The sequence below is a fragment of the Phyllosticta capitalensis genome, assembly GCF_038381095.1.
Source record: "Phyllosticta capitalensis strain CBS 128856 chromosome Unknown BKA78scaffold_1, whole genome shotgun sequence".
Classification (NCBI taxonomy): domain Eukaryota; kingdom Fungi; phylum Ascomycota; class Dothideomycetes; order Botryosphaeriales; family Phyllostictaceae; genus Phyllosticta; species Phyllosticta capitalensis.
In genome coordinates this window covers 509840-531548 of record NW_027117439.1, presented here as the reverse complement: position 1 = coordinate 531548, position 21709 = coordinate 509840, and the positions used below count along the sequence as shown (strand labels likewise).

General features: G+C 55.9%; 12 protein-coding genes and 1 pseudogene across 13 annotated transcripts; 4 read left to right on the top strand and 9 right to left on the bottom strand.

Annotated features, from left to right (window-relative positions):
* Positions 1–438: 438 nt before the first annotated feature.
* Positions 439–1156, bottom strand: BKA78DRAFT_348303 (uncharacterized protein; the record flags this gene model as incomplete). The annotated part of the gene is made up of 2 exons (XM_066890611.1): positions 439–532; positions 588–1156. 2 exons carry the CDS (start codon positions 1154–1156, stop codon positions 439–441), a joined length of 663 nt encoding a protein of 220 aa, XP_066748834.1.
* An 884-nt stretch (positions 1157–2040) lies between these two features.
* BKA78DRAFT_348302 (uncharacterized protein) lies at positions 2041–2418 on the bottom strand (the record flags this gene model as incomplete). The annotated part of the gene is made up of 1 exon (XM_066890610.1): positions 2041–2418. One exon carries the CDS (start codon positions 2416–2418, stop codon positions 2041–2043), a length of 378 nt encoding a protein of 125 aa, XP_066748833.1.
* Positions 2419–4894: 2476 nt separating this feature from the next.
* Positions 4895–5417, bottom strand: BKA78DRAFT_301311 (uncharacterized protein). The gene is made up of 2 exons (XM_066887349.1): positions 5218–5417; positions 4895–5143 (listed from the first exon to the last, which is right to left on the bottom strand). Exons 1-2 carry the CDS (start codon positions 5339–5341, stop codon positions 4998–5000), a joined length of 270 nt encoding a protein of 89 aa, XP_066748832.1. The 5' UTR covers positions 5342–5417; the 3' UTR covers positions 4895–4997.
* A 722-nt stretch (positions 5418–6139) lies between these two features.
* Positions 6140–6613, top strand: BKA78DRAFT_358388 (uncharacterized protein; the record flags this gene model as incomplete). The annotated part of the gene is made up of 1 exon (XM_066892349.1): positions 6140–6613. One exon carries the CDS (start codon positions 6140–6142, stop codon positions 6611–6613), a length of 474 nt encoding a protein of 157 aa, XP_066748831.1.
* Positions 6614–7462: 849 nt separating this feature from the next.
* On the top strand, positions 7463–8015 carry BKA78DRAFT_375699 (uncharacterized protein; the record flags this gene model as incomplete). The annotated part of the gene is made up of 3 exons (XM_066892808.1): positions 7463–7716; positions 7775–7787; positions 7849–8015. The coding sequence occupies 3 exons, from the start codon at positions 7463–7465 to the stop codon at positions 7876–7878; spliced, it is 297 nt and encodes a 98-aa protein (XP_066748830.1). The 3' UTR covers positions 7879–8015.
* A 251-nt stretch (positions 8016–8266) lies between these two features.
* On the bottom strand, positions 8267–8361 carry BKA78DRAFT_t2 (annotated as a pseudogene). Its single transcript has one exon. The product of its transcript is annotated as a tRNA-OTHER (tRNA).
* A 246-nt stretch (positions 8362–8607) lies between these two features.
* Positions 8608–10863, bottom strand: BKA78DRAFT_339547 (ferric reductase NAD binding domain-containing protein). Its single transcript, XM_066890288.1, has 2 exons — positions 9918–10863; positions 8608–9860 (listed from the first exon to the last, which is right to left on the bottom strand). Exons 1-2 carry the CDS (start codon positions 10647–10649, stop codon positions 8715–8717), a joined length of 1878 nt encoding a protein of 625 aa, XP_066748829.1. The 5' UTR covers positions 10650–10863; the 3' UTR covers positions 8608–8714.
* A 664-nt stretch (positions 10864–11527) lies between these two features.
* BKA78DRAFT_244528 (cytochrome P450) lies at positions 11528–13206 on the bottom strand (the record flags this gene model as incomplete). The annotated part of the gene is made up of 4 exons (XM_066884039.1): positions 11528–12346; positions 12408–12826; positions 12928–12931; positions 13000–13206. The coding sequence occupies 4 exons, from the start codon at positions 13204–13206 to the stop codon at positions 11528–11530; spliced, it is 1449 nt and encodes a 482-aa protein (XP_066748828.1).
* A 454-nt stretch (positions 13207–13660) lies between these two features.
* Positions 13661–15408, bottom strand: BKA78DRAFT_4048 (uncharacterized protein). Its single transcript, XM_066893136.1, has 2 exons — positions 15197–15408; positions 13661–15147 (listed from the first exon to the last, which is right to left on the bottom strand). Exons 1-2 carry the CDS (start codon positions 15237–15239, stop codon positions 13808–13810), a joined length of 1383 nt encoding a protein of 460 aa, XP_066748827.1. The 5' UTR covers positions 15240–15408; the 3' UTR covers positions 13661–13807.
* A 648-nt stretch (positions 15409–16056) lies between these two features.
* On the bottom strand, positions 16057–17469 carry BKA78DRAFT_245110 (meiotically up-regulated gene 113-domain-containing protein; the record flags this gene model as incomplete). The annotated part of the gene is made up of 2 exons (XM_066884096.1): positions 16057–16752; positions 16852–17469. 2 exons carry the CDS (start codon positions 17467–17469, stop codon positions 16057–16059), a joined length of 1314 nt encoding a protein of 437 aa, XP_066748826.1.
* Positions 17470–17996: 527 nt separating this feature from the next.
* BKA78DRAFT_243657 (tetratricopeptide repeat domain-containing protein) lies at positions 17997–18605 on the top strand (the record flags this gene model as incomplete). The annotated part of the gene is made up of 1 exon (XM_066883968.1): positions 17997–18605. One exon carries the CDS (start codon positions 17997–17999, stop codon positions 18603–18605), a length of 609 nt encoding a protein of 202 aa, XP_066748825.1.
* A 298-nt stretch (positions 18606–18903) lies between these two features.
* BKA78DRAFT_4053 (uncharacterized protein) lies at positions 18904–20733 on the top strand. Its single transcript, XM_066893138.1, has 4 exons — positions 18904–19355; positions 19419–19529; positions 19585–19754; positions 19855–20733. The coding sequence occupies exons 1-4, from the start codon at positions 19209–19211 to the stop codon at positions 20534–20536; spliced, it is 1110 nt and encodes a 369-aa protein (XP_066748824.1). The 5' UTR covers positions 18904–19208; the 3' UTR covers positions 20537–20733.
* Positions 20734–20750: 17 nt separating this feature from the next.
* Positions 20751–21394, bottom strand: BKA78DRAFT_301303 (uncharacterized protein). The gene has a single exon (XM_066887348.1). It carries the CDS (start codon positions 21248–21250, stop codon positions 20930–20932), a length of 321 nt encoding a protein of 106 aa, XP_066748823.1. The 5' UTR covers positions 21251–21394; the 3' UTR covers positions 20751–20929.
* Between the last annotated feature and the right edge of the window lie 315 nt (positions 21395–21709).

Genomic DNA, 21709 nt, shown 5'->3' with positions numbered 1-21709 from the left:
CCGCATGACGTTTGGTTTGAGGTTAAGTTAAGCAAGGGCAGAGCCGCTAGCGATAGCACGGGCCTCCACGCCGACTTCACCTCATGAGTGTCGCCATTCCTCCCCAAAGCAAGCAAGCTTATTTTATCCCAAAGGTTGTCATAAACAAGTGGCGCCTGGTAAGTTCATTTCGCCTTGGGACTTTGGCATAGGTTGGCGGCGAGTTGACTGCCCACGAAACTTGTATCAACCACAATCACAGTCGCATCCCCGGAATAAGAAGATTCCCATCAACATCAGTATTTCGTGGTATGTAGCAAGTGCAGACAGAGATATCTCATCGCCGCCGGAACATGAATCCCCCCACCTAGAAGCAATCGAATCCGAAGCCCAGAAGCCAGAAGAGCTCATTCACCGATTTCCGAGACCTCCACGCCAAACTCTTTAGTATCTCTGCGATCATCCACTCCCGTCACCGTCGTCTGCCAGCAATTCGTTGCGGTCAATGTCTTGTGGTGACCAGAGGCCTTCATTCTGCGGATGAGGTTGTCTTCTAGAAAAAGTAAGCGGGCAAGTCTGAAGCTTTTGAATTTCTAACTTACCTTCACAAAGCCAAGGGGACCGTCTCGTGGCCAGAGAACATTCCAGGATCCGGGACATTCATCATGCCTGGGATGCAAAGAGGACTCCGAATGCCAGAGTTCATCGTCTCGAACAAGCCTGGAGCCATGACCTTGAGAGGCTTGCCATTCTCGTGTTCGTCGAGGGCCTTGAGAAGATCCTTCTTCTCCTTGTCGTACATACCGAAGCAACGGGTCTTGAGGACCTCCTTCATGTACTCACGGTCATCGTTGCGGATGTTGGCGCCAACACCCATGGCGGCCGCTCCAAGGATGACGATGGCCACGTGAAAGCCGCCACCGATGGGCAAGTCGAAGTCGGGACCGGCACTTTTGCCAGCTTTCTCATCGTCACGCAGCTGCTTGAACTTGTTGTGCAGTGCCCTGTTGGCATTGAGCTTTCGGCGGGAGTTCTCGCGGGTCTGGACGGGATCTCCATTGTCACGCCATTCTTTCTGGTCGGGGACGTAGAGGTTGGCTTGAAAGTGCGCTTCGAACGCGCACAGGAAGTCGATGTCGCGGTAGGACTGGAAGACACCGTCACCCCAGAATCCCATTCTGAAAAAGAGTCAGCCGCTGCTCAGGAAACTGCACGAGCCTTTTGCACTCACTTGCTCGATTGGTATTGGAGACGGTCTCTTGAAAAGGGATTGGGGCAGCTTCAGTGAGAACGAAGACGGGTTGAGTCAAGATGCAGCGTCGATGGAGAGAGGAAAGGTCGAAGAGGTGGAAGGGAAGAGAAACGATGCGAAGTGTCGAGGAAGGTGGCTTCGACCCCTCTAAGCAGCTGCGGGCAGCCACTCACGCAGGTCAGGGTCCACGCTAGCAGTTTGGGCAATTTCCCAGCAGGCAGTAATTGGTGTAGCGAGTAGGCATCGCGTCTCTCGACTCACCAGGAAAGAGCTAGGTCCCGAGGAGTGCGCTCGACGACCCATGACAGCATGGCCTCTGGCGCGTCCATCACGGCTTGAGCACGACGAGTGCCCGGACACGATTGAACTCTGACAAGGCAGAGCCCTCTTGGATTTGGCTTCAATCTTTCCATTGATCTTTGCAAGTTGCCTTAAGATGTCCACCTGGCAAAGCAATATGGCACATAACATCAACCCGCCCCGAAAGCAATAGAAATCAAAACCCGCGCATCATGGAATCCATCCCGCAGTCCATATTCCCTGGAAAACACTCATGCCCTTGTTCAAGTCCTCATAAAGCCAGCAAGTCACTCAAGCTGAGATTGTTGTGTAATGGGGAGACCTTGGAAAATAATATCTGCACAAAGATTAGCTGGGAGTTGCGTGGTGACTAGTGAAAGGTGGAGGCTTGCATCTGATTGAGCTCTGTTTGCGTCCTTTTCATCGCAAGCTGTCCGCACTGTGAGGTGCAAGCTTTTGGGATAGAAGGATTCTGTCCGCTGGATTTTGCTGTGGCATCGGTACCAGAATCAGACGTCATTTCCGGTGAAATGGTGAGGAACACCGTTCTGGTATTCAACCAGAGCCTCAAGGATCTCGTTCTGGGCCTGCTCAAACATTTGTCCGCGGCCCGCTTCGAGTTCTCCCTTGAGGTATGTGCGGAAGTCATCTGAGAGGTCGGCTCCAACCTCCATCGCAGCGGCAGCGAGAAGGCAGATTTCGCCGTTGCTCTTGAATCTTTTCAGAATCTGGAACATATCTTCGAGGCGGCCGTCGTTGAGCTTCGCGCGGACTCGCTCAGGGTGTTTCGGAAACAAGAGACTTTTAACACCCATGTCGTGGCCGAGGTCCGACACTAAGTCGAATTGCGTCTCAGACTGCCAGACTCCTTCGCCCCAGAGGCCCATTCTTGAGGAATGTCAGCCAGTCGTCAAATGAGGAAGCATTTGAGACCTCACTTGATTGTCTTGGGTTGGTGAGCGTGGGAGGTGTTGGAAGCTGAAATTTGTCGAAGGAAAGAAGATTGGCTGAAGAGCTCGAGTTGCAGTCGTTTGCGAGGGGAAGAGAGGTGGGTAATAAGGAGAGAAGCGACGCGACTGAGCGAAGCCTGAGATACCTCGCACGCATGCCAAATCAGGGTCCACGCTAGCAGCGCGCAATCTTGCCTGACGGGCAGGTAGGTACGCCAATGGAATCAGGCAGCGTCGGGCTTGATTGGAGTGGCGATTATCATGGCCGAATAACACCATCAGAGGCGGACGCTGGAGTATGCGGTGCTCTACAGACCCAGCACCTGCAGTAGCTTGACAGGCGGTGCACTCAATGCATCGTGGGTTTTGGCGATGCAGAGATGAGGGGCCTCTTCTATCTGCGTTCAAAGCTCTTTATTTGTATGGCAAACGGCTCGCCTTCAGCAAACGTCACTGCAAGCACTGTAGCTCGCTGGCCTGCATGATGTCACAGATCCCGGGCTTCACCAGCAGCACGCAAGCAAGACGGACGGAAAACCTCATCCTCAAAAGCCCGCTCAAGGCGAACCGCTCGATGAAAAGGTAAAGGTCGCATCAGCCCTCAGTAGTGCTAGAAGGGCGACACTGTGGCGAAGAGCATGGGCAAGCCCAGAGGCCCTCCGCCAATGGCCAAAAAGACGTCAATCGTAGATGGGTCCGTAGACCCGGATCAGCGATTAGACTAATCAGAACAGATACTACACTTGCTGTGAGGGTTGTCAGCGAGCCGAGTCAAGGGGAGTGAGTGGGAGTGGGAGGGACGTACATCTAAGCCAAATGGCAAAGAGGGCTAAAGAAAAAAGAAGAGGAAAAGGAACGGAGTGGGCGCGAGGTGGGAGGGTTTAAATAGATGTGGGGTCCGCCCAGCGCGGCTGCCGGGGAGGAAGGAGCCCAGGACACCCACCCGGACGGGTCGGTCGTCGCAGGCGCAGGCGCAGGCACTCCGAACCAAGACTAAGACGTCTGGCTCGACGACGACGAAGCCCAGCCTCTCAGCCTAGACGCTCGTTGCAGTGACGACACTGGAGTATCATACCTCATCATCCAGCGCCCACGCACCACCGACTGCCCACTGGAAAACCCAGCAGCTGCTGTAGCCATCGAACTCCAAGCCAAGGGGTACTCGCCCCACCCCACTGTCCAAAGTCTGCAAACATCGGGAAGTCAGCATGCCATATACGAAGGGAGCAACGACAATCTTGAAAAGCAGAGGAGCTCTCGTGGTCAGTTGGACGGGAAATCTCTTCAATGGAGCAACCTTCGAGGTCGGCTCTCAAGGAAATAGCTTTCACGTGGATTTGGTCATCATAAGGAGAAGCTGAAAATTCAAGTACAGAGTCAAAACTCACCAGTCTGGAACCTTGTTTTGAGCAGGCTTCCGTACCAAAAAGGCACTGCCCAGGCACAAAGGCTCTCATTACCCTGTCAGAAGCCTAAGACATGGAAAGGTCAGCAACCCGCCGAAGCCAGAGGTAACAAAATTTGGGAGGCAAAGAATTTTTGTGGTCAGTCAAAATCTATCACAGCAGTCAACATCGAGGCTGACTGCTCAAAGCGAATATCTTTTCATCATGAGGAGAAACTGCAACCACAGGGGCAGAGTCACTCACTGGCCTGCAGTCAAATTTCGAAAAGGGACATCTCCCAGCGCAAATGAGGCACCGAAGCATCCATCGCCCTGTCAAACATCTTGGAAATGTCAGCATTGCCGCGAAAAACGCCACAGCTTTTGTACAGGCTTGCCATCCCACTTCTCAGAATTGGAATGTGATTTCATGGGTACCACCAGCGATTGGCTACTCAAATCGCTACCATCGATGTACAATCTCTCTCATCATAGGGCGGTGAGGCTGATTAAAGGAAGGTGCAAGGAAGAACTCACCAGCAAAAAATTCGTCACCACAGTGACAACGAAGAAGGTATATCGTCAGCTCTCAGAAAGATATTAAGTTTCGTCTTCGCCACCGGCTGGACTAGCGGCTCGTTTCAAATTTGGGAATTCGACCATCATGCGGCAATGGAGAGACGGAAAAGAACCAGGAACGTCGACACTCACCAGCAGGGGGCTTCATCACCACCAATTGGTTGGCAAAGATCAACGAAGAAACGAGAGACGAGACAAGGAGGAAGTCAATGGAGAGGAACGAGGAAGAGGCTGGTCAATTCACCCTTTATCGGGCCCGTTTCTTCAGACACGCAGCCTGCAGCGACCCGAAGGCGACGACACATCAGTCCATCTACCTGCAGGCTGCCACACCGCTACTGGACTAATGACCACACAACCACAAGGGACGGGTGTCACAGAAAGCATGCTCGGTGTTGCTTGCTCGTAAGAATCTGAATATTATTCTTGTTGTTGCTCGTACTGAAATCCGAGCTACCCAGATACCCTTCCGAACGCTGCTGAAAACGACATGACAGATACGAAAAAGTTCCAATCCAACACTCTCCGCGCCCGATAGACATCCGATCCCTCCCTAGGACGAGCAAGATTGGCGACCAAGAGCCTGGGTGATGGTGATGCAGCTGGCACCGGTGTAGGGGTTGTCCTCCTGGCCATCCGGGCAGTCGCAGGCAGTTCCGTAGGGGCCAATGACACCCTGGCAGAGCTTCGCGCAGCGTCCTGGATCAGGCGGTCAGTATACTTTATCCTAGCGGTGGGAGACGTGGCGAATGCCAAAGAGGTCAGTTGCATACCCTTGGGGTACTCGCAGGAGATGGCACCGCCGATGCAGGTGCGCTCGCCGTTCTGGGCCAGGACGGGGGCGATGAGCAGGCCGACGGCCATGGCGACGATGGAGACGATCTTTTGGGTGAGCATTTTGAAGGTGAGTTGGTGAGGTAAAGAGGTGTCGTGGAGATTGGTTGAGTTGATTGTTTGCGCGGTAGAAGGTGGCAGATGATGGTGCTGTCGACTCAACTTGTGCGGTCTGGAGTGTACTTCTTATACACCATCATTGTCTTGAAGATGGATACTGATTTGTCTCTCTTCTCAAGCACAGGCCGTCGAGGCGGTGGAAATGGGGTACATGACCATCGTATACAGTACGACGCCTCGAGTCACTGGAGTTGCCAAGTCGAATGAGCAAACGGAGTGAATAGGCAGTATTTCGGCGCGCTATCCTCAAAGGCGTTTGTCAATGGGTGCGTGTCAGCCTTGCTCGAATCGTGTGGAGTTGTCCGAGCGAGCAAGTTATACGTTTGATGACTGCAGATCTGCCCTCACGGATTGGCTGGAGACGCTCGCTTAGCAAACAAGATTGGCTTTGCCAGATCTCTGGGGTTAAGCTTAACGAGATCAACTAGTCGGACGAATTATTGCTAAGTGGGTGCCCCTGTGAAATTGCTACAGCGGTCTAACCAACAAGCAGAAAGATCAGTAATCTACTTTTGCTACTCCTCGTCGGCTCTAAATCTCTTTCGGTGTATTTTCGACTTGGCTGCAAGCACATCTGAGAGCACACCTGAGCCGTAAACCTGAGGTCAGGATAAGCTTGAAACAGAATCGAAAGGCAAACCCCTTGATTCAGTTTCTCACCACGTGCTGAACAGCCTTGTACGAGTCGTAAAGATTGGTTCCTGTCGTCGGTGGCCGGTACAAGGCGCGGTGGCGGCCGCCATGGCCGAAACGAAGGCCGACAGGGCGCCGTGTTCACGACCTGCCGAATCCGGTAATTCGACAACTCGAACGCCGTCTCGACGACAGACGCCCGACGTTGAAGAGCGGGCCGATAACAGCGCCCGCCTAGAACTTCAAACGTTGGGCTGTGTGGCCGTGACCGTTAACAAGCGACCAGCCAAGCCAAAAGAGAAGGCGGAGTCAGTGATTCCAAGAGGTACTGTCAGTCTTGCAATGGTCCAGACTCGGCCTCTCACTTGGTGTCTGGGGGCCTCCATCCCACTTTCACATAGGGAAGACATGAAGTCATGCCGACTGTCCAAGAGCCCGACTCCTACCCGAGATCGACTCTACACAGCCGACCGACTCTCCGCGCCTTGGCATCAAAGGGCTCAGCTCCTCAGGCCCTCTTTCCCCACAACTACGTACCCACGCCTCTTTGATCTCTTTCTATCTCTTTCCGCAGACAGTTAGGCTGAGCAAGAGGTAGTGAGAGAAATAATAAAGCAGAAGTGCAAAGTAAGACCAAAACGAATACAGCAGAAGGCGCCTAAGGGGCCTCGGACCTACTCACTTCAGCACGGACCATTTACCCCTGACTTCCATTTCTTGCAGTGACAAGCACTTTGAGGGTGGCGAGGCGCAGGGAATCTGCGCATATTACTGGCATAGCGCGGCTATACCCGCCAATTCCATGATCTGGGCGAAGTTGTGGTAATTTTGCCCGACAACATGTGTAAGGGGGCAATGATCCACTGAAGGGGTCAAAAATTAGCCGTAACTTGGCGCAAGGCGTTTACCAGTGCTCCATCCACTCGCCAGCTTCGAGTCAACGGCACTCGTATTACACATCTAACACTGCCTAGCTGTCTACCGTTATAGGAAAGTAGTAAACCTGGTCAGGCAGACTCGGCGTTAACGCTCGGAGGTGCAGCGTCGACGAGCAACATCACGCTGTGAGACGCAGCCCGGGAATACCCACGACAATATCAAGGCACCTGATGACTGACTTGTTGTTTGGGAAGATCCTTCAGGCGAGGAAGGAATACTCCGCCCCCGTACTCAGAGATCGAGAGGCGTCGAGGTCTTGTGTCGGTCGAGTCAAACATGTTCGAATGACCACACTAGGCCTTCATGACTTGATCAATCTCCAGACCACCGGCTACAAGCATGAGGAGCATCTTTCATAGACTAATATAAATACACCAGGGCGGACCAACACAACCTACTCCACTCCTCATCATCACCATCCATCCAGCTCTCAGAACTCAATCCACCAACCAACCAACCGACCTCCCACTTCCATCCACCTCCACTATCACCATGCACTTGATCCAGCTCTTCGCGACGGTCGCCGTCTTCCTCGGCCTCGCCTCGACGGGCCTCGCCGCGCCCTCTGAGAACAAGGGCTTCCTCCGCACGCGCCAGAACGGGCTGCGCGGCTGCATCGGCGGCGCCATCTCGTGCGAGTACCCCAAGGGCCGCTGCGCCGTCATCTGCTCCGCCGACGGCTCCAGCCTCAGCTCCGTCTGCTCCTGCCCCGACGGCCAGGCCGACAACCCTTACACTGGTGCCGAGTGTATCGACGTCTTCAGGGCCGCTGGTCGCCAGGGCTGCTGAGATTGCGTTGAACAGCAATTTTGACAAGGTGAGTGCCAGCTTTCTTCTGTGGCCAAGAGCTTGTTGTGCTGACTTTCCGCGTGTGGTAGATGCTGCCGTTGCCTCGGCAGCCTGTCTGATGGACAACTTGAACTTCTACGCGGTGGACAAAGTGTTAGGGCAAAGTGGAGTTTGCGGACCGGGATCGAAGAGTTGTGGCGGATCTTTCTTAGCCGGCTCCTGCGCAAGAGAGAAAATTGATACCCTGAATTTCGCCAGCCCTTTTCGTGCCCCCTTTGCCTTCAAACTGCATGTCGAGCTGCTTTTCTTGCTCCAATCTCTTTCCTCTGCCCCTTATCATCTTCATCAACCCAACCCACCCCATCTACCATCCACCCCCTCGCCCAAACCCCCAACCACCGCGCACGGTCACCCAAGTCTCCATTCAACTCTGGTACTTCGCCACCACGCTTCACAAGGCCACCAGAGCAAAAGAAAAAGGGCGCATTCAAACAGTTTGACGGCTTTCAGGTCGGCCAGGACTCGAACTCGAACCCGAACCTGGGACGTGCCCGCGGGAAAGACTGTAGCCGCGGCACATGTTACCACTACACCACCAACCCTTTGTACGCACGGGATTGCCGTATAGTAGGGTAGCGGTTGCATGTGGTTATGTAGTGAGACGCGGACAATGGGTCATGGTATACGTGTATGTATGACACGATAAGATTCAGGGGCGGCGTTGTTGCCCAAAATGCACTACGTTATTTCGTCTCAGTTGCGGGATTTGTCAAGAAGCGTAGAGCCCTGGCTTTGGGACTATACACAATAAACATGCGCCGCGCCGCTATTCCCTCCCGATGCTTTGGAAAAAAAAAAAAAAAAAAAGGCAGAAAATCGTGGCATCGTTCTCCCGATCAAAGCCATGTTCCCCGTGTTCTGAAAGTCACTTCCCCACCACCATCACCACCACCTCCTACCAACTAAACGTCTCGACATGCAGCTTGACCTCGCCCACCTGGCCCCGCCAGACCGACTTTTGCTCGTCAGCGCAGGCATTCGCTACCGCGTCGTTCAAGCCCCTCGGCCCGCACGTCAGCACAAAGAGGCGCTTGCCTGGGGCCTCGCCAGCAGCATCATTTGCAGCGGCGGCCATCTTGACGTCGTCCCTCGGATCAGGACGACCCGCGAGCACCTCGCCGACGGCCTTCATGCGCTCATACCGCGGGTCGCGGATGGCGTCGATATGGACGCTCTTCTCGGCGTGCGCGGCGTTGCTGCAGAAGAAGTCGCAGGCGCCGGTGACGTGGAGGCGGACGTGGACTTGGACGGAGCCGGCGCACTGCACGGCTTGCTGAAGCTCCTGGGCTACCCAGTCGAAGCTCTGCGGTTCGCGGAACACCCACACAAGCGTGACGCGCTCCAGGCGCACCTGGCGCGTCATGGCCGCCATGTGTGAGAGCCACGGCAGGCACGCCGAGATGCCGCTGCCGCCGGCGACGAGCAGGAGCGCATCGTACCTGTTTTCCAGCCGGGGATACGGGAAGCCGCCGTAGGGTCCGTCCAGGGAGACGGAGGTTTGCAGAGCATGCTCTTCAGACATTTCGCACTCGGCGGCCAGGCGGCGGGTGAAGCCGTCACGGACCTTGATGAGGAAGACAAGCGGTTTTTCGGTGGTCTTTTCTGCCGTGCCGTGCGTGGGAGCCGACGCAATGGTGAACGGATGATTGTCGTACACGGCGATATGGCTGAAGCGCAAAAAGCAGTGCTGTGCAGGGGTAAGGTCAAAGTAAAGGGGCCGCTCGACCTCGATGCGCACCAAGTTTGCTGGAAGCAGTTTGACTGTAGCTTGAGCGCCGACGAACCAGGGGGAGCGCACGTTGGTGGATCGCATGCACCAAAAGAGCCGTACCAGCCAGGATGCCAGCCATACGGCCAGCGTCGCCCAGAGATAGGCCCAAGAGTCGCGTTCGTTGCCCGAATGCCAAAAAAGCAGGCCAAGGTAGGTGATGGAGAGAAGAATGTGGCCGACGTAGAACGACTCGTAGAAGCGCTGGCGAACCTGCCGGATCGAGAAGACGCAGAGGCCAAAGAGCATGGCCAGCGGTGGCGTTCCAGAGTACTATACTGACATCAATGACTAGTCCGGAGATGCAACAAATTTCTCAACTTCACTCACCTCGGACACCCCTGGAGAATTGTAGTAAAACTCGCTCTTCACACGCTGGAAACCGCCATCTCCACGATCACGGACGCTTGCAAGGAAGAATGGGATCGTGTGTATCAAGCTAATAACAAAGACAATCCATCCGAGCCACTGGTGGACCACGTTGAGCCTCTCGTGGCTGATTCCGGTCAGGAAAGTAACGATGTTCGCCTTTCCGGCAAGCGCAATCAGAATGGGCGTGCAGGCAAAGGCGATGAGACCGCAGCGAATGGCAATCGGCGGCGACCCGTAGCCAAAATGCGGGCGGTAGTACGGCCGCTCGGCAAAGACGATTCCTGCCAGGAAAACCATGGTGGCGACGAGGAAGACCAAGAGACCCGTCCGTGGCAGGGCGATGCACGAATACTTCTCCCCCCTTGACCTGTAGAAGACGAACCTTCCAAGGGCCTGGATTCTTTTGACAGCTCCGACTCGAGACTGGAGAGAAGAGGACTGGCGGCGAGAGGAGGCGCGCTTGTCCATGATGGTGTTGAAAACGTGCCATACCGTCAGCACCCCGATGGATGCAATCCAGTACCACAGGGTCCAGTGACCGTATTCGAATTGACCTGCCCAGGGTGTTTCTGCTTGAGAGGCATTTCCTGCTGCTGCAAAGGCTGTGCAGCAGTCCATTGCCTTGATGCAGCGAACGTCGCTAAGAGGGAGACCCACCACGGCGGGGTCGCAGGGCTCGCCATCATACATCTTGAGTCGAAGGTGTTCGGGACGCAAGCGTTGGCACAATCTGAATGCTTAGATCCAGAGGAAATGCTCGCCCCGTATATGTAGTCGGTCCCTGGGGCCTGCATACCTGGTCATGCCAGCAGAAGCCGTCCATGTCAGCGCAAACGGAACATGATCCGCTCATGTGTGGGAAAGAGGGACCAAATAGTGAAATTTTCCATGGTCGAAAACTCTCTCAATCCAACGCGTGGCTGCCAGTGGTGGGTGGTGGTGATGGTTTTGATGGGCGGCACGGGGACGCCAAAGGGGGAAATTCCGGATCTGGCAAGTAGCGTACGGCACCGGAAAACTAACGCAAACTTGCTCAACAGAACATGCACCTCGACTGGAGTCGATTGGCGAACGCATCTAGTACGATTCGAACAAGCTCTGGTGAGCCGCACCCAAAGGCGGGGTCAAAGGGACGCATAGCTCAGACTCGACGTATCTTGTCTCCCAATTGCTGGCGGCGTTGTTGAGCGCGAAGAGATGTGATAGAGATACAAATCCTAATAGACGTAGGCCAATGCTACTGCTGCCATGTCAGCATCAGAGGAGGCAGCATCAATCCAAAAATCTTTCTCTCCCAGCTGTCTTCTTCGACTTGTCTAACCGCCAAGTTGCAACTAGATCGTCGATAGTGTTGACTCAGGATTGCTGAATTACGGCTGGAAGAGGCGTCATCAGCTTCCTATCAGCTGGAGAGATGCGATTCCGCAGGTGGAGATAGCTCACATCTTTACCACAAACCCGGGTGAGTAGAACAGTCATCGCCAGGCCACGCATCCAGCCTCCTACTCGTCATGCGCCTTCCACCCCCAAGAAGACCTTCCAGCCATATTTCCAACATTGCCCCATTCTTACCTCCTCGTCAACCTGACCCTCAACGGCCCCACCAAATCCGCAATGGCAAAACTGTGCGTCTGCGGCATTCCCCCCTCGCTCACCCCTCCCTCCTCCGCCACAAGCTCCATCCTATACCTCCTCACCAAGCTCACAACGACCTTGTGGATCTCCATGGTTGCCAAATTGCGTCCAATGCACGCGCGATGGCCGGCCCCAAACGGCATGAGCAGCTTCTGCTTCGCGCCCGCATCATCACCCATCCAGCGTTCAGGGACAAAGGATTCAAGGTCGTCGCCAAAAACGTGCGGGTCGTGATGGAGCGCGAAGTTGCAGATGGACACGTCGACACCGCTGGGGAAGTGGGAGGGCCCGATGCGAGCGCCCCCTGCCGGCACGACGCGCATCAAAGGCATCGTGAAGACGGGCGAGATGCGGTGCGTTTCCGTCACCGTGGCGGATAGGTACCGAAGGTGCGTCGTTGCGCTGTACGGCGCGCACGCCGCCGCAGCAGCATCGGCACCCTGGTCGTCAGGAAGCGTGGCCTCGGCCGGCGACGCGGGCACCTGGGACAGAACCTCTTGCTCGAGCTTCTCAAAAACGGCGGGATTGTGCAGCAGATGCCAGAACAGGAACGTAATCGTCGTGGCGGTAGTGTGGGAGCCGGCGATGATGAAGCCAAAGGCCTCAGTCTGCACATCGGCAATGTCGAGCACGCCGTCCTCGCTGCCGCCGCTCTTGACGCCGCGCTGGTATTCTTCGATCAGCTTGGCGAGCAGGTCGCGGCGCGTCGGGTCGGGGTTGCCGAGGCGCGCGTTGACGCAGTCGATTGCCATCTGCAGATGCCAGTCAGTGTGGATTCAGAGGGTGGAGTGTCAGGGGGCGTTGTGCGCATACCTGCCGGAGCTTCCCCCTGCCTCGGATCACATGCTGCAAGTACGGAATCGGGAGGTACCCTAAATACTTATTGACATAGGGAACCAGCCAAGGCAATTGGCCGCTCAGCATCGCAAGCATGAGGTGCTCTTTCAGCGGCGGCAGCGCACCAGCATCGCCCTGCTCCAGCATGCGAAAAGACCGCGCAAACGCCAGCTCACCCAGGACATCAATGACAAAGAACGCAACCCAGTCTTTCAGATTGACCGTCTCGCGCGCGTCTGCCGCGCGGTCCAGCCGCGCTATCAGCTTGGTCAGGCACGCGTCGATGTGCGGTTGCATCTGCGCCACCGATTGCATCGAGAAGCCTGGCGTCAGGGCGCGCTTGCGCGCCGAGTGGATCACTTCGTCCGTCGTGCCGAAGATGTTGGGACGGATGGCTGTGAAGCAGTTGTAGAAGGGGCTGAAGACCATGTTAGCAATTGCAAGTCTTGTACTCTGCGTCTTAAAGAAGAACTTCTTGGCCGAACGTCATGAGTACTTACCTCTTAACCCACGACTTGCCTCCCGTCAAAAACACATCCTTAACCGCGTCGGCAGAGCTGATATCAACGTGGTTGGGCCCAATGCGCACGAAGCTCCCGTATTTTTGGTGCAATGCAAGAATGGCATGCTCGTAGTCGCCCACTGCAACGTGATACGCCTTCCAAAAGTTGGTCACGGCCGCAAGACGTGGGCCGGGATACTTCGCCAGCGGATGGAGAACCGCTTGGTACAAGAGGTAGAGGGCGACGGAGACGAGGACGATGAGGGTCAGCATGATGCACAATGGCTGCTGCTGAAGCAGTCGTGTCTGAGCACGATGGCGTCGAGCATTCGTGGTTAAGTACTCTGAGCAACCGATGCCTATGTTGGTAGACCGTGAGGTAAGGGACGGAGCGGAAAGTTCGGGAGTTGATGTGTACCCCGCAAGGCCGCGGTCCCTGGTCGTGGGTGTGCCCTACTCGTGCAGGAAAGCTGCTCGCTGGACTGGATTTACAGTGCTGATGCAAGCTCGCTGTGTTTCGCAAGCGAACTGGTGTTTCTGTTGGGCACTTTTCCGCAATGCTGCTTCCATTGTATCCGCTCGCTACTTTGCGGAGCCCGAAATGGGTAAGCAGCTGCGTAAAGCGGAACGGGAGCAGGGGGTCATACCTGGAGAAACAACTGCCGGCCGAGATGTAATAGCCGGGATGGAGCTTTGGGGATTTGCACATCAATTGTAATCACTTGATGGCGAGCCGAATTGGATGTGTTCATTGGTAGCACCTAGTCTTCACATCTAACAGAGACAGCAATCTAAAAGACGAATCAGAACAATCGCTTGCCAAAACGCCCAGCAAGCTCCAGCTGAGAAGCAAACACTACGCAGCAAACCCTTCTTACAACGAAGCACTGTGGCCGTTGGTGCCATTGGCCTTGGGCGCGTCTATCTCATTGAACAGCCTCTCGAACTCCTGGTCCGCGTTCTTCATGCAATCGTGGCCGTAAATCATCTTTTGCACTTCGGCATCGGCCCACTTGTCCGGCACCTTGCCGCCCGCCTTGGAGCCCGGCTTGAGCGCTGCGAATGCCTTGTCGCGCTCTTCTTTGTCCTTGCCCTCGCCCAGGTGCAGCGCGCGGCCAGAGGCTGCGGCCAGCTCGACCAGTGTCTCGGTGCGCTCTCGACGCAGTTGCTCGTAGACGCGCAGGGTCTTGTTGATGGTTTCAGGGCTGGAGTCGGGCATCTTGGATAGCACAACGCCGAGAACGGCAGCGTCTTCAATTGCTTGCGCCGCACCCTGTGCCAAGTGGGGAAGCGTGGGGTGGCAGGCGTCGCCAACGAGGGCGGTGGTGCCGTGCACCCAGGAGGGAAGAGGAGCATGCACGCGGAGCTTCCACTCGACAACCTCGCCCTCGGGAACGAGATCCAGCATGCGGTGGATCATGGGGCAAAAGTCGCCAAAGACCTTCAGCATCTCCGTCTTGGAGCCTTTAGTGGTGTAGGTTATCGAGGGAGCTTCGGCAAAGTTGGTGTCGGGCTGAATGGTGGAAATGTTGTAGATGGTCTTGTTGGAGATGGGGTAGGCGATAATGTGACGCTTTTCGCCGATCCAGCGCGTCACGCATTCCGAGTCGATGAGCTTGAGGAGGTCCGGGTCGTTCTTCATTTCGTCGCGGGTCAACAGGATGCGGTAGGCGGCCTGGCCAGTGTCGACGACGGATGACGTGACGCCGGTTTCCTTGAGCATCTGGGCGCGGATGTTGCTCTTGACACCGTCGCAAGCGAGAATGATATCTGCGTCAACTTCGTATGGGTCTCCACCTTCGGTTGGCTGTACCACAAATTTGGCATTGGGACCAAACGACTTGACCTCTTGCACAATGGATCCAAGATGGAAGTGAACACCAGACTGAGCCTTTGCGCCATTGTACAGTCCTCCGGCCAGAGAAGCTCGGTGTCCAACCATGTGCGGGTAGTCGTAGGTCTCGCGAATGTAGTTCAAGTCCACGTATGCCAGTTCTTGGTCTGTTGAACCTGCCCGGATGCTCGTGCCCTTCAGATCCACTGATTCGGCTTCAATTTCTTGCCATACCCCTAGATTGTCCAGTACCCGAACCAGGTTTGTTGCCAATTGGATACCCGCTCCAACGAATCCAAGGCCGGGCGCAATTTCGTAAACATGGACGTTTGTGAAGCCATACTTTCCCAGGGCAAGGGCGCTTGCCAAACCGCCCATACCTATTTACCTTGTTAGCGATGTCGGCATTTTGAAACAGTTGATACGTACCTGAGCCGATGACGGCGATGCGGAGATCTTTGACGCTGCCCATGTTGTCTATGCGAGCTGTAGCAATGGGAAAATGCTGTTGGTTAGCAAAAGATAGGCAAGAGGCATGCTATATAGCAGCCAAGGCTGTCGCAAGTCAACATCCTCGATCACCGGCAATGTCAATCGGAGCAACAGACATTACGTTGGCCACGCGGGGCACCCCGCAGTCGCCAAACGAGCAAAGGCCAACGGCAGTTCAGGCGGCGGGGCGGGAGCGGCGGACAGGGGCTGCCATCGCCTTGGTTTGGCTAGTCTCAGGGTCGGAGGGTGCCCATTCGGGAGTTATTCTGAGACCGATGTTTCTGAATGGGCGGCATCATTTCCAGAAGCACGTCGAGATCAAACAGCGCAATTAACGACGTCGGAGCGGTTATGGCCTTTTCCGCCTTGCCAGATCAAGGCGGTGAGACTGCTGCCGGCAGAAACATCGGATTCGGGCTGCGGCTCTTGTCGGATGCATTTTTGATGCCGATTACGCTGCTCGGGGTTACGATGTCGGATCCGACTGCGACGGCCGAGTATCGATGACCGGAAGATGTATTTCCATATGTTGTTGAATGTGCTCATGTATGTGATTGTTGGGGAGATAGCCAGTCAATGAGAAGCTAGAGTACAAAATCTGTGGCGTGTCTGTAGCCAAGGTCAAGATAAATGTGCCGAAAGAACAGGTATTTGAACACCATGAGATGATGCAACTGCTAATATGAGACAGTAAATGGAAATGGACGTACTGAATGACGCCAGTAAGATGCCGAAATCAACGCCATCCAATGTGGAAATGCCAAACGTAAGGAAGACAAGAAGAAAATCAGGAAATATCAGGTCGAGGCAGCAAGCTCCTCTGCATACCTCACCCACCTCCTGACAACCTCGTCGACAGCCTTGACACCGTCCCTGCTTGCCTCGACTTCAAACCACTCCTTGTGTTGCTTGCCGCACTCGTTGCAATCGCGTATGACGCGCTGATTCTCCAATTCAATGTGAATCAGTCGCTCGACCCTGTGCACGTGTGGGCATTTGCGCACCCCCTTGGCATCTGTTCCGTCGCCCTTGGGCCCTACCAGTGTTGACGGTCCAGGCGAAGCGGATGGGGATGACTGCGCCGAGTGCACATACGGGTAGTAGCGGACGAGGGAAGGCACCTTGCCGCATTGGCGCTGCCATTCATTCATCCGCCGGTAGACATTGTTTGCGCGGCCAATCTTGAGGAGAATGTGCTTGTCTTCTTTTTTGCGGGACTTGCCCCCTCGAGGAACAGTTCCGTCGGCCTTGATGCTGTATGAACGCAGCAGATCGCTGGTACGACGGTCTGCTCCTGGGCGTGAGGGTGCCGAGAGAAGATCAGAAGCATCTCTGTCAGAAGGCTTGGCGTCGTCCGTCGTCTCAGTCAGCCAGAAGATGTAGATGAAACCGGGCTCATCGTGCTTGGATATCGGCTTAGATGCTTCGGCCATGAGTTGCGAGGCTTTTTCGGGAGAGACTGATGACGGAATAAAGGACAAGAGCCATGAGGTCTTGTTACTGGGATCGATTGTCGGCGAGGAGTTGTTGGAGGGATGGGGGGATGGTCGTGGTGGTCTCGACGATTGGGGTGGCCGCGATGTCTGAGGGACCTGGCTCATTCCTGGCTGGTTTCCCTGCTGTTTCTTGCGGCGCACAATCTCGTAGTCGTTGTCGTCGCCGCCCAGACACATGCAGCAGAGTGAGGCCCAGAAGCCTGGCTCTTCCTTTTTCACAGGAAGCCGGTACTCCCCATTAGACGCCAGCCCCGAAGGCACAGAGAGGAGCGGTCCCTGGACGTTATTCCAAGTCGGCGGCCGCTGAATCTTGCCGTTGCCATTTTGCCCAGTCTTGTTTGGCTTCTTGCTGGGCTTGTTGTTGCCGTCCTCGACATCCAAAATGCCCAGCCTGCCGACCAATGTGTCTATGCTGCTCCTCTGTTTCAAGGGCACAATGTGGGTGTCTGCTCTTGCCGGCTTGTTCGGCGCACTCGAGTTTTGCTGGACTAACCGCTCGGCTTGGTCCTTGTGCTGCCAGCAGTAAAAGGCAGCGGCAGCCTCGACGTCGTCAATCTGGCTAACGGCCAAGACACCATTTTTGGAGGGCTTGTTGGCGGATATATCGCGGCGGCATGGCTTGCCAGCAGACGTCACGCCCTTGCAGGTAGTGGCAGGGTTCTTCGAGTCGTTGCGCCCAAGACGCGCTTCGGGAGCGTGGGAAAAGTGCGGCATGTCCGAGGGAGAGGTAGGGGCTGAGCGAGTAAAGAGTGGACTGGAGCGAAAATCTGGGGGCTAGGTACGCAAGCTAACTAGTCAGCGGCAGAGGTGGAGATGTTGATGAAGTTTGCAGTCTTGTCGAGTCTCCCGGGAGCGCCGAACTCCTAGGCAGGAGAGAGCACATGGCTCGGGAGTTGTCATGGCGTCACAGGCAGCCAGCGGTGTGTGGCAGGGCAGGGCCTCTGCATGGCCTTCCTATACGGACGGCTGGGTGGAGACTCGAGGCGGATTCGAGGAGGTTGGATTGACGGACTCGGTTGACGTGCCGCGCCACTGTGGCTGAGGGACGTGGCTCTGCGCTATCCAAGAGATGGCTCTCTGTCCTCTTTCAGCAACCACTCCACCACTTTCAACGTCACAACTCTGCGCACGTTCCCCTCGTCTATTCGCTCTGCGACAAGTCTTTCCAAGTCACAATCCTCGCCTCCGCGCCTTGCCACGCTCGAATTTCTTCCCGATCCGCCAAACCGCAAATCGCCGTCATGGAAGAGGATACGTTTGTCCAGCTGCCTCTCCACATGGACCCTCAGACAAAGGCCATATCGGCAACGTCGCCCTCGATACCACTCCAGAAGGAGATTGACCAAGTCAACGCGCTGCACCGCAACATCATCTCGCTCGACACGCCCGGACAAACGCCACCACCTCCAGTGCCGGTCCACCCCAAGCGCAGCGCGCAAATCACCAAGCTCCGCGAGTCTGGCAACACGTCGTACAAGAAGGGTCAGCATGGCGATGCGATTCGCATGTACAGCCTGGCAATCGACATGGCGCTGCAGCGGCCGGCGTGGGAGCCGAGTGGCTTGGTCAGAGAGGAACTGACGGGACTCTACTCGAATCGGGCGCAAGCACACATGGCGATGCAGAACTGGGCCGAGGGAGCCGTAGACGCCGAGACAAGCGTCGAGCTTAAGAAGGTTGGCAATGCAAAGGCATGGTGGAGGAGGGGCAGGTGTTTGGTGGAAATGGGGCGGGCGAAGGAGGCCAAGGAATGGGTCAGAAACGCGCTGGAGTTTGAGCCGCAAGAGACGGATCTGCTCAACCTCGAAAAAGAGGTTGACGGCCTGTTGGCCCGGGGCAAGAGCGACTAGAGAGTGGTTGGACTTGTGGGGAGTCGGATGTTTGAACAAGCGCTGGAGACGGCACGGCTGTACAACCGGGGACGGTTGATGAAATGACGTCTGTCGAGGATCGTCGGGTAGATTCAATTCAAAGTCGACCGAGGCAGTAAATGCGTGTGCCATTGGCTCATTGTTTGTTCGGGATGCACCTTAAGCAAGTCAACGGGCAAGCCGAACGCTCTTCGGGCCGTCCCATGCAACGGAGACGGCCTGCGCCACACGTACGCGACTAAAATAGGCATCCTAAGTTACCAGGCACCCGACTCCAGGAGCCCATCATCGCCCCGTCCGCGTAATTGTGCGTGCGCCTGGCTTCAGGTTTGACACCGCTGCTTCGCTACAGGCACTGCTGCGGCCACCATCGAGGCTTAGAAGCCCACACTCTTCTTCCCACGCGCGCCACTCCACCACTCTCAACCTCTAAATCTTCATCCTCGACAGCTCCCTCTCTCTCCATTCCACACACCACCTCCCACCGAGTCATTCTTGTGACGTCGTCCTACATCTCAGGGAGACACAACACCACCCCCACGCCGCTTGTCGCCTCCCCTCAACCAATCCAGCGCTTCCAAGATGCGCTTAGAACAAAGCAAAATACAAAAGATCAAGACCGCGGCACACGCGATACAGGGCATCCTGATCTTTGTCGCCGGATGTCTTACCATTGCCGTCTTGACGGGTTCGGATACCGATGGCCGCACAGCTTACTACTTTGCATTGGTGAGCCTCCAATCTTGCCTGAGAACCCCAATAACCTCGAGAGCCTATTCTAACGCTTGCCAGTGCTTCCTCACAATGCCCGCCTTCATATATCTCGTCGGTGTTCCCATGTGGAGTAGAACGGTGCGCTTTGCTAGCGCCTACGCCTTTGCGCTGCTCGACGGCCTTTATACGGTACGGCCCCTGAAAGATCTTTACAATTGAGGCTTTGGAAGCTGACGGAGGGCAGGTTTTCTGGTTTGCCGCCTTCATCTGCATAGCAACATGGAATAGCGAAGGCATGAAAAAGGGCGCCGACGAACAGAACGCCTCGTCTGCCAATTGCTCAACATTCAAATGGGGCAGCGAAGCAAGGTGCAAAGTCAGCAAAGCAACCGTCGGATTTGGAGTCATTATTTGGTACGTTTACTCGCCGGTTCCCCCATACCCCAACCGTGCTCCAGGGGGCACGCCCCTCTCCACAAACAAACACCGGATCAAGCCACTAACAGAAACACAGCCTCCTCTTCCTCCTCACCACGGTGATTTCCTTTTACTACATTTCCGTCTACCGCCGCACCGGCGTGCTGCCAGGCACTTCGGAATCACCTGACCACATCCCCTCCCCGGACAACTCGACCTACTTTGGCGGCAACACCGCCTACGAGCCCACGTCCAAGTTCGACACGGAAAACGTGTGGAGCGCCGAAACAAACGACATTGAGACGGCCTCGTCCCACTACGACCACCACGACCCCAACGACTTTGAGGGCGCCCCGCCAGTCCCGCCCATTCCGCAAGCCCACATGGGAGGCACAGCCTCTCCTCCTCCGCCAGGCGCCGATTCGCAGCACACGGGTCTCATGGGCGGGCCCATCCCCGGCCGCACGTCGACGCTGCAGGCCGGCTACTCGTCGCTGGTCGACATGGACCGCCTCGCCAACACGCCCTCGCCGGGCCCGCATCCGCAGCACCCGGGTCGCCAGGTCAGCTGGGGCGCGGGCGACGACCACGCCGCCGCCGACTCGTTTGGCCCCAACCACCCGGCCTATCGTCCCACCACTGGCGACGACTACTTGCGTCATGGCAACAGCCCGAGTCCTGCTCCCGAGCCTTTCCACATTGCTCCCAGCGCGCTGAGTCCGGCGACTGAGTATGAGGAGTACACGCGGCCGCAGCGGCCGTACGAGTTCCGCGACTAAGGTCTCGTCGAGCTGGCATGGCGGCGGCGTTGAATGACCATAAAGGCAGCGAGCGAATGCCGCAGTCGTAATGAAGGAGCAAGTGTAGACCACGCAGGAAGAAAGGAGCGGTAATGTCTCATATCACGAAAGACGGGACGACATCATCTCCTTGCATCACTGCGTCACGAAGGGCGGCTATGCTTTGTCTACCTTTCCAACGCGTTTGGATGGCGGGCATGTTTACCGGCGTTTTTTGATTTCTTTTCCCTTTCACATTTTCTTTTTCCTTCTCGAGAGCTCTGTAACCCCCCTTCCTGTCATCACTGTACCACCATCAGCATGCGAAGCAAAAGCATTGACAGGCAGCAGCACAGTCAGACGGTCCGGCGGAGAAGAAGGGGGAGCGTAACCTCACAGCAGCACAAAAGCACATATGATGACGGGAGGTGGGCGACGACGACGCGTTGGAGACGAGATGTACAGGCAGACAGACGGGAGAGGCGGAGATACCCAGGTGTGCGCGTACCAACAGCAGCAGCAACGCTCGAAGTCTTGCATGAAGAAAACAAACAACAGGGGTTGATTTGTATTTGACCATGTCGGAGTCAAAGTAAAGTAAAGATGAAGAAGACCTCTTAAGAATGTACGATGATTGTAATAATGAAATGAGGGATACAAAGCTAGCCAGCCAGTCAGAGCCAGCCAGTTAGAGCCAGCATACCATGACCGCATGTGAGGAAGCCGAAGATGTCTATCTACATGTATTATTACTCGCCTCGCGCTTCCAGCCTGCCTGCTGCTTGTTTGCTTCTCCGCCTCGTGTGATAATCTGGACCCCCCTAATTTGCCTTCATCTTCAATTCCACATGTACCTCGGATTGCTGCTCTCTGTCCTTTTCTCCATCACTCATCGCTCATCACTCATCCCCCCCCCCCCCCCCCCCCCCCCCCCTCCCCCCCCGACCACTTCCCCCTCTTTCCCGCCTCCCCTCACCTACCAAGCCCAAGCCTGCTCCCCTGCTCCTCCTGCCCCCCTGACAAAAGTGTACGAACGAGAAAGAAGCACAAGGCACAAAAGGGGGGTGGGGGGGGGAAGAAAAGGACTAAGTGGCCCACCCCCTATCGTTCCACATGTCTGTCTGTCCACTTGTGCAAAATGCCTTGCTTCGCGCCGCCTACCTACTGCCGAGT

Excerpts from the sequence above, each read along its gene's own strand:
- BKA78DRAFT_301311 (XM_066887349.1), bottom strand. The coding sequence starts at position 5,341 with ATGCTCACCCAAAAGATCGTCTCCATCGTCGCCATGGCCGTCGGCCTG. Across the intron at positions 5,144-5,217 it reads CTCCTGCGAGTACCCCAAGG|GACGCTGCGCGAAGCTCTGC; the intron begins GTATGCAACTGA and ends CGCCTGATCCAG.
- BKA78DRAFT_339547 (XM_066890288.1), bottom strand. The coding sequence starts at position 10,649 with ATGTATGATGGCGAGCCCTGCGACCCCGCCGTGGTGGGTCTCCCTCTT. Across the intron at positions 9,861-9,917 it reads ATTCTCCAGGGGTGTCCGAG|TACTCTGGAACGCCACCGCT; the intron begins GTGAGTGAAGTT and ends ATGTCAGTATAG.
- BKA78DRAFT_4048 (XM_066893136.1), bottom strand. The coding sequence starts at position 15,239 with ATGGGCAGCGTCAAAGATCTCCGCATCGCCGTCATCGGCTCAG. Across the intron at positions 15,148-15,196 it reads CATCGCCGTCATCGGCTCAG|GTATGGGCGGTTTGGCAAGC; the intron begins GTACGTATCAAC and ends CAAGGTAAATAG.
- BKA78DRAFT_4053 (XM_066893138.1), top strand. The coding sequence starts at position 19,209 with ATGCGCTTAGAACAAAGCAAAATACAAAAGATCAAGACCGCGGCACAC. Across the intron at positions 19,530-19,584 it reads TGCTCGACGGCCTTTATACG|GTTTTCTGGTTTGCCGCCTT; the intron begins GTACGGCCCCTG and ends GACGGAGGGCAG. Across the intron at positions 19,755-19,854 it reads GGATTTGGAGTCATTATTTG|CCTCCTCTTCCTCCTCACCA; the intron begins GTACGTTTACTC and ends ACAGAAACACAG.
- BKA78DRAFT_301303 (XM_066887348.1), bottom strand. The coding sequence starts at position 21,250 with ATGCGGTCATGGTATGCTGGCTCTAACTGGCTGGCTCTGACTGGCTGG.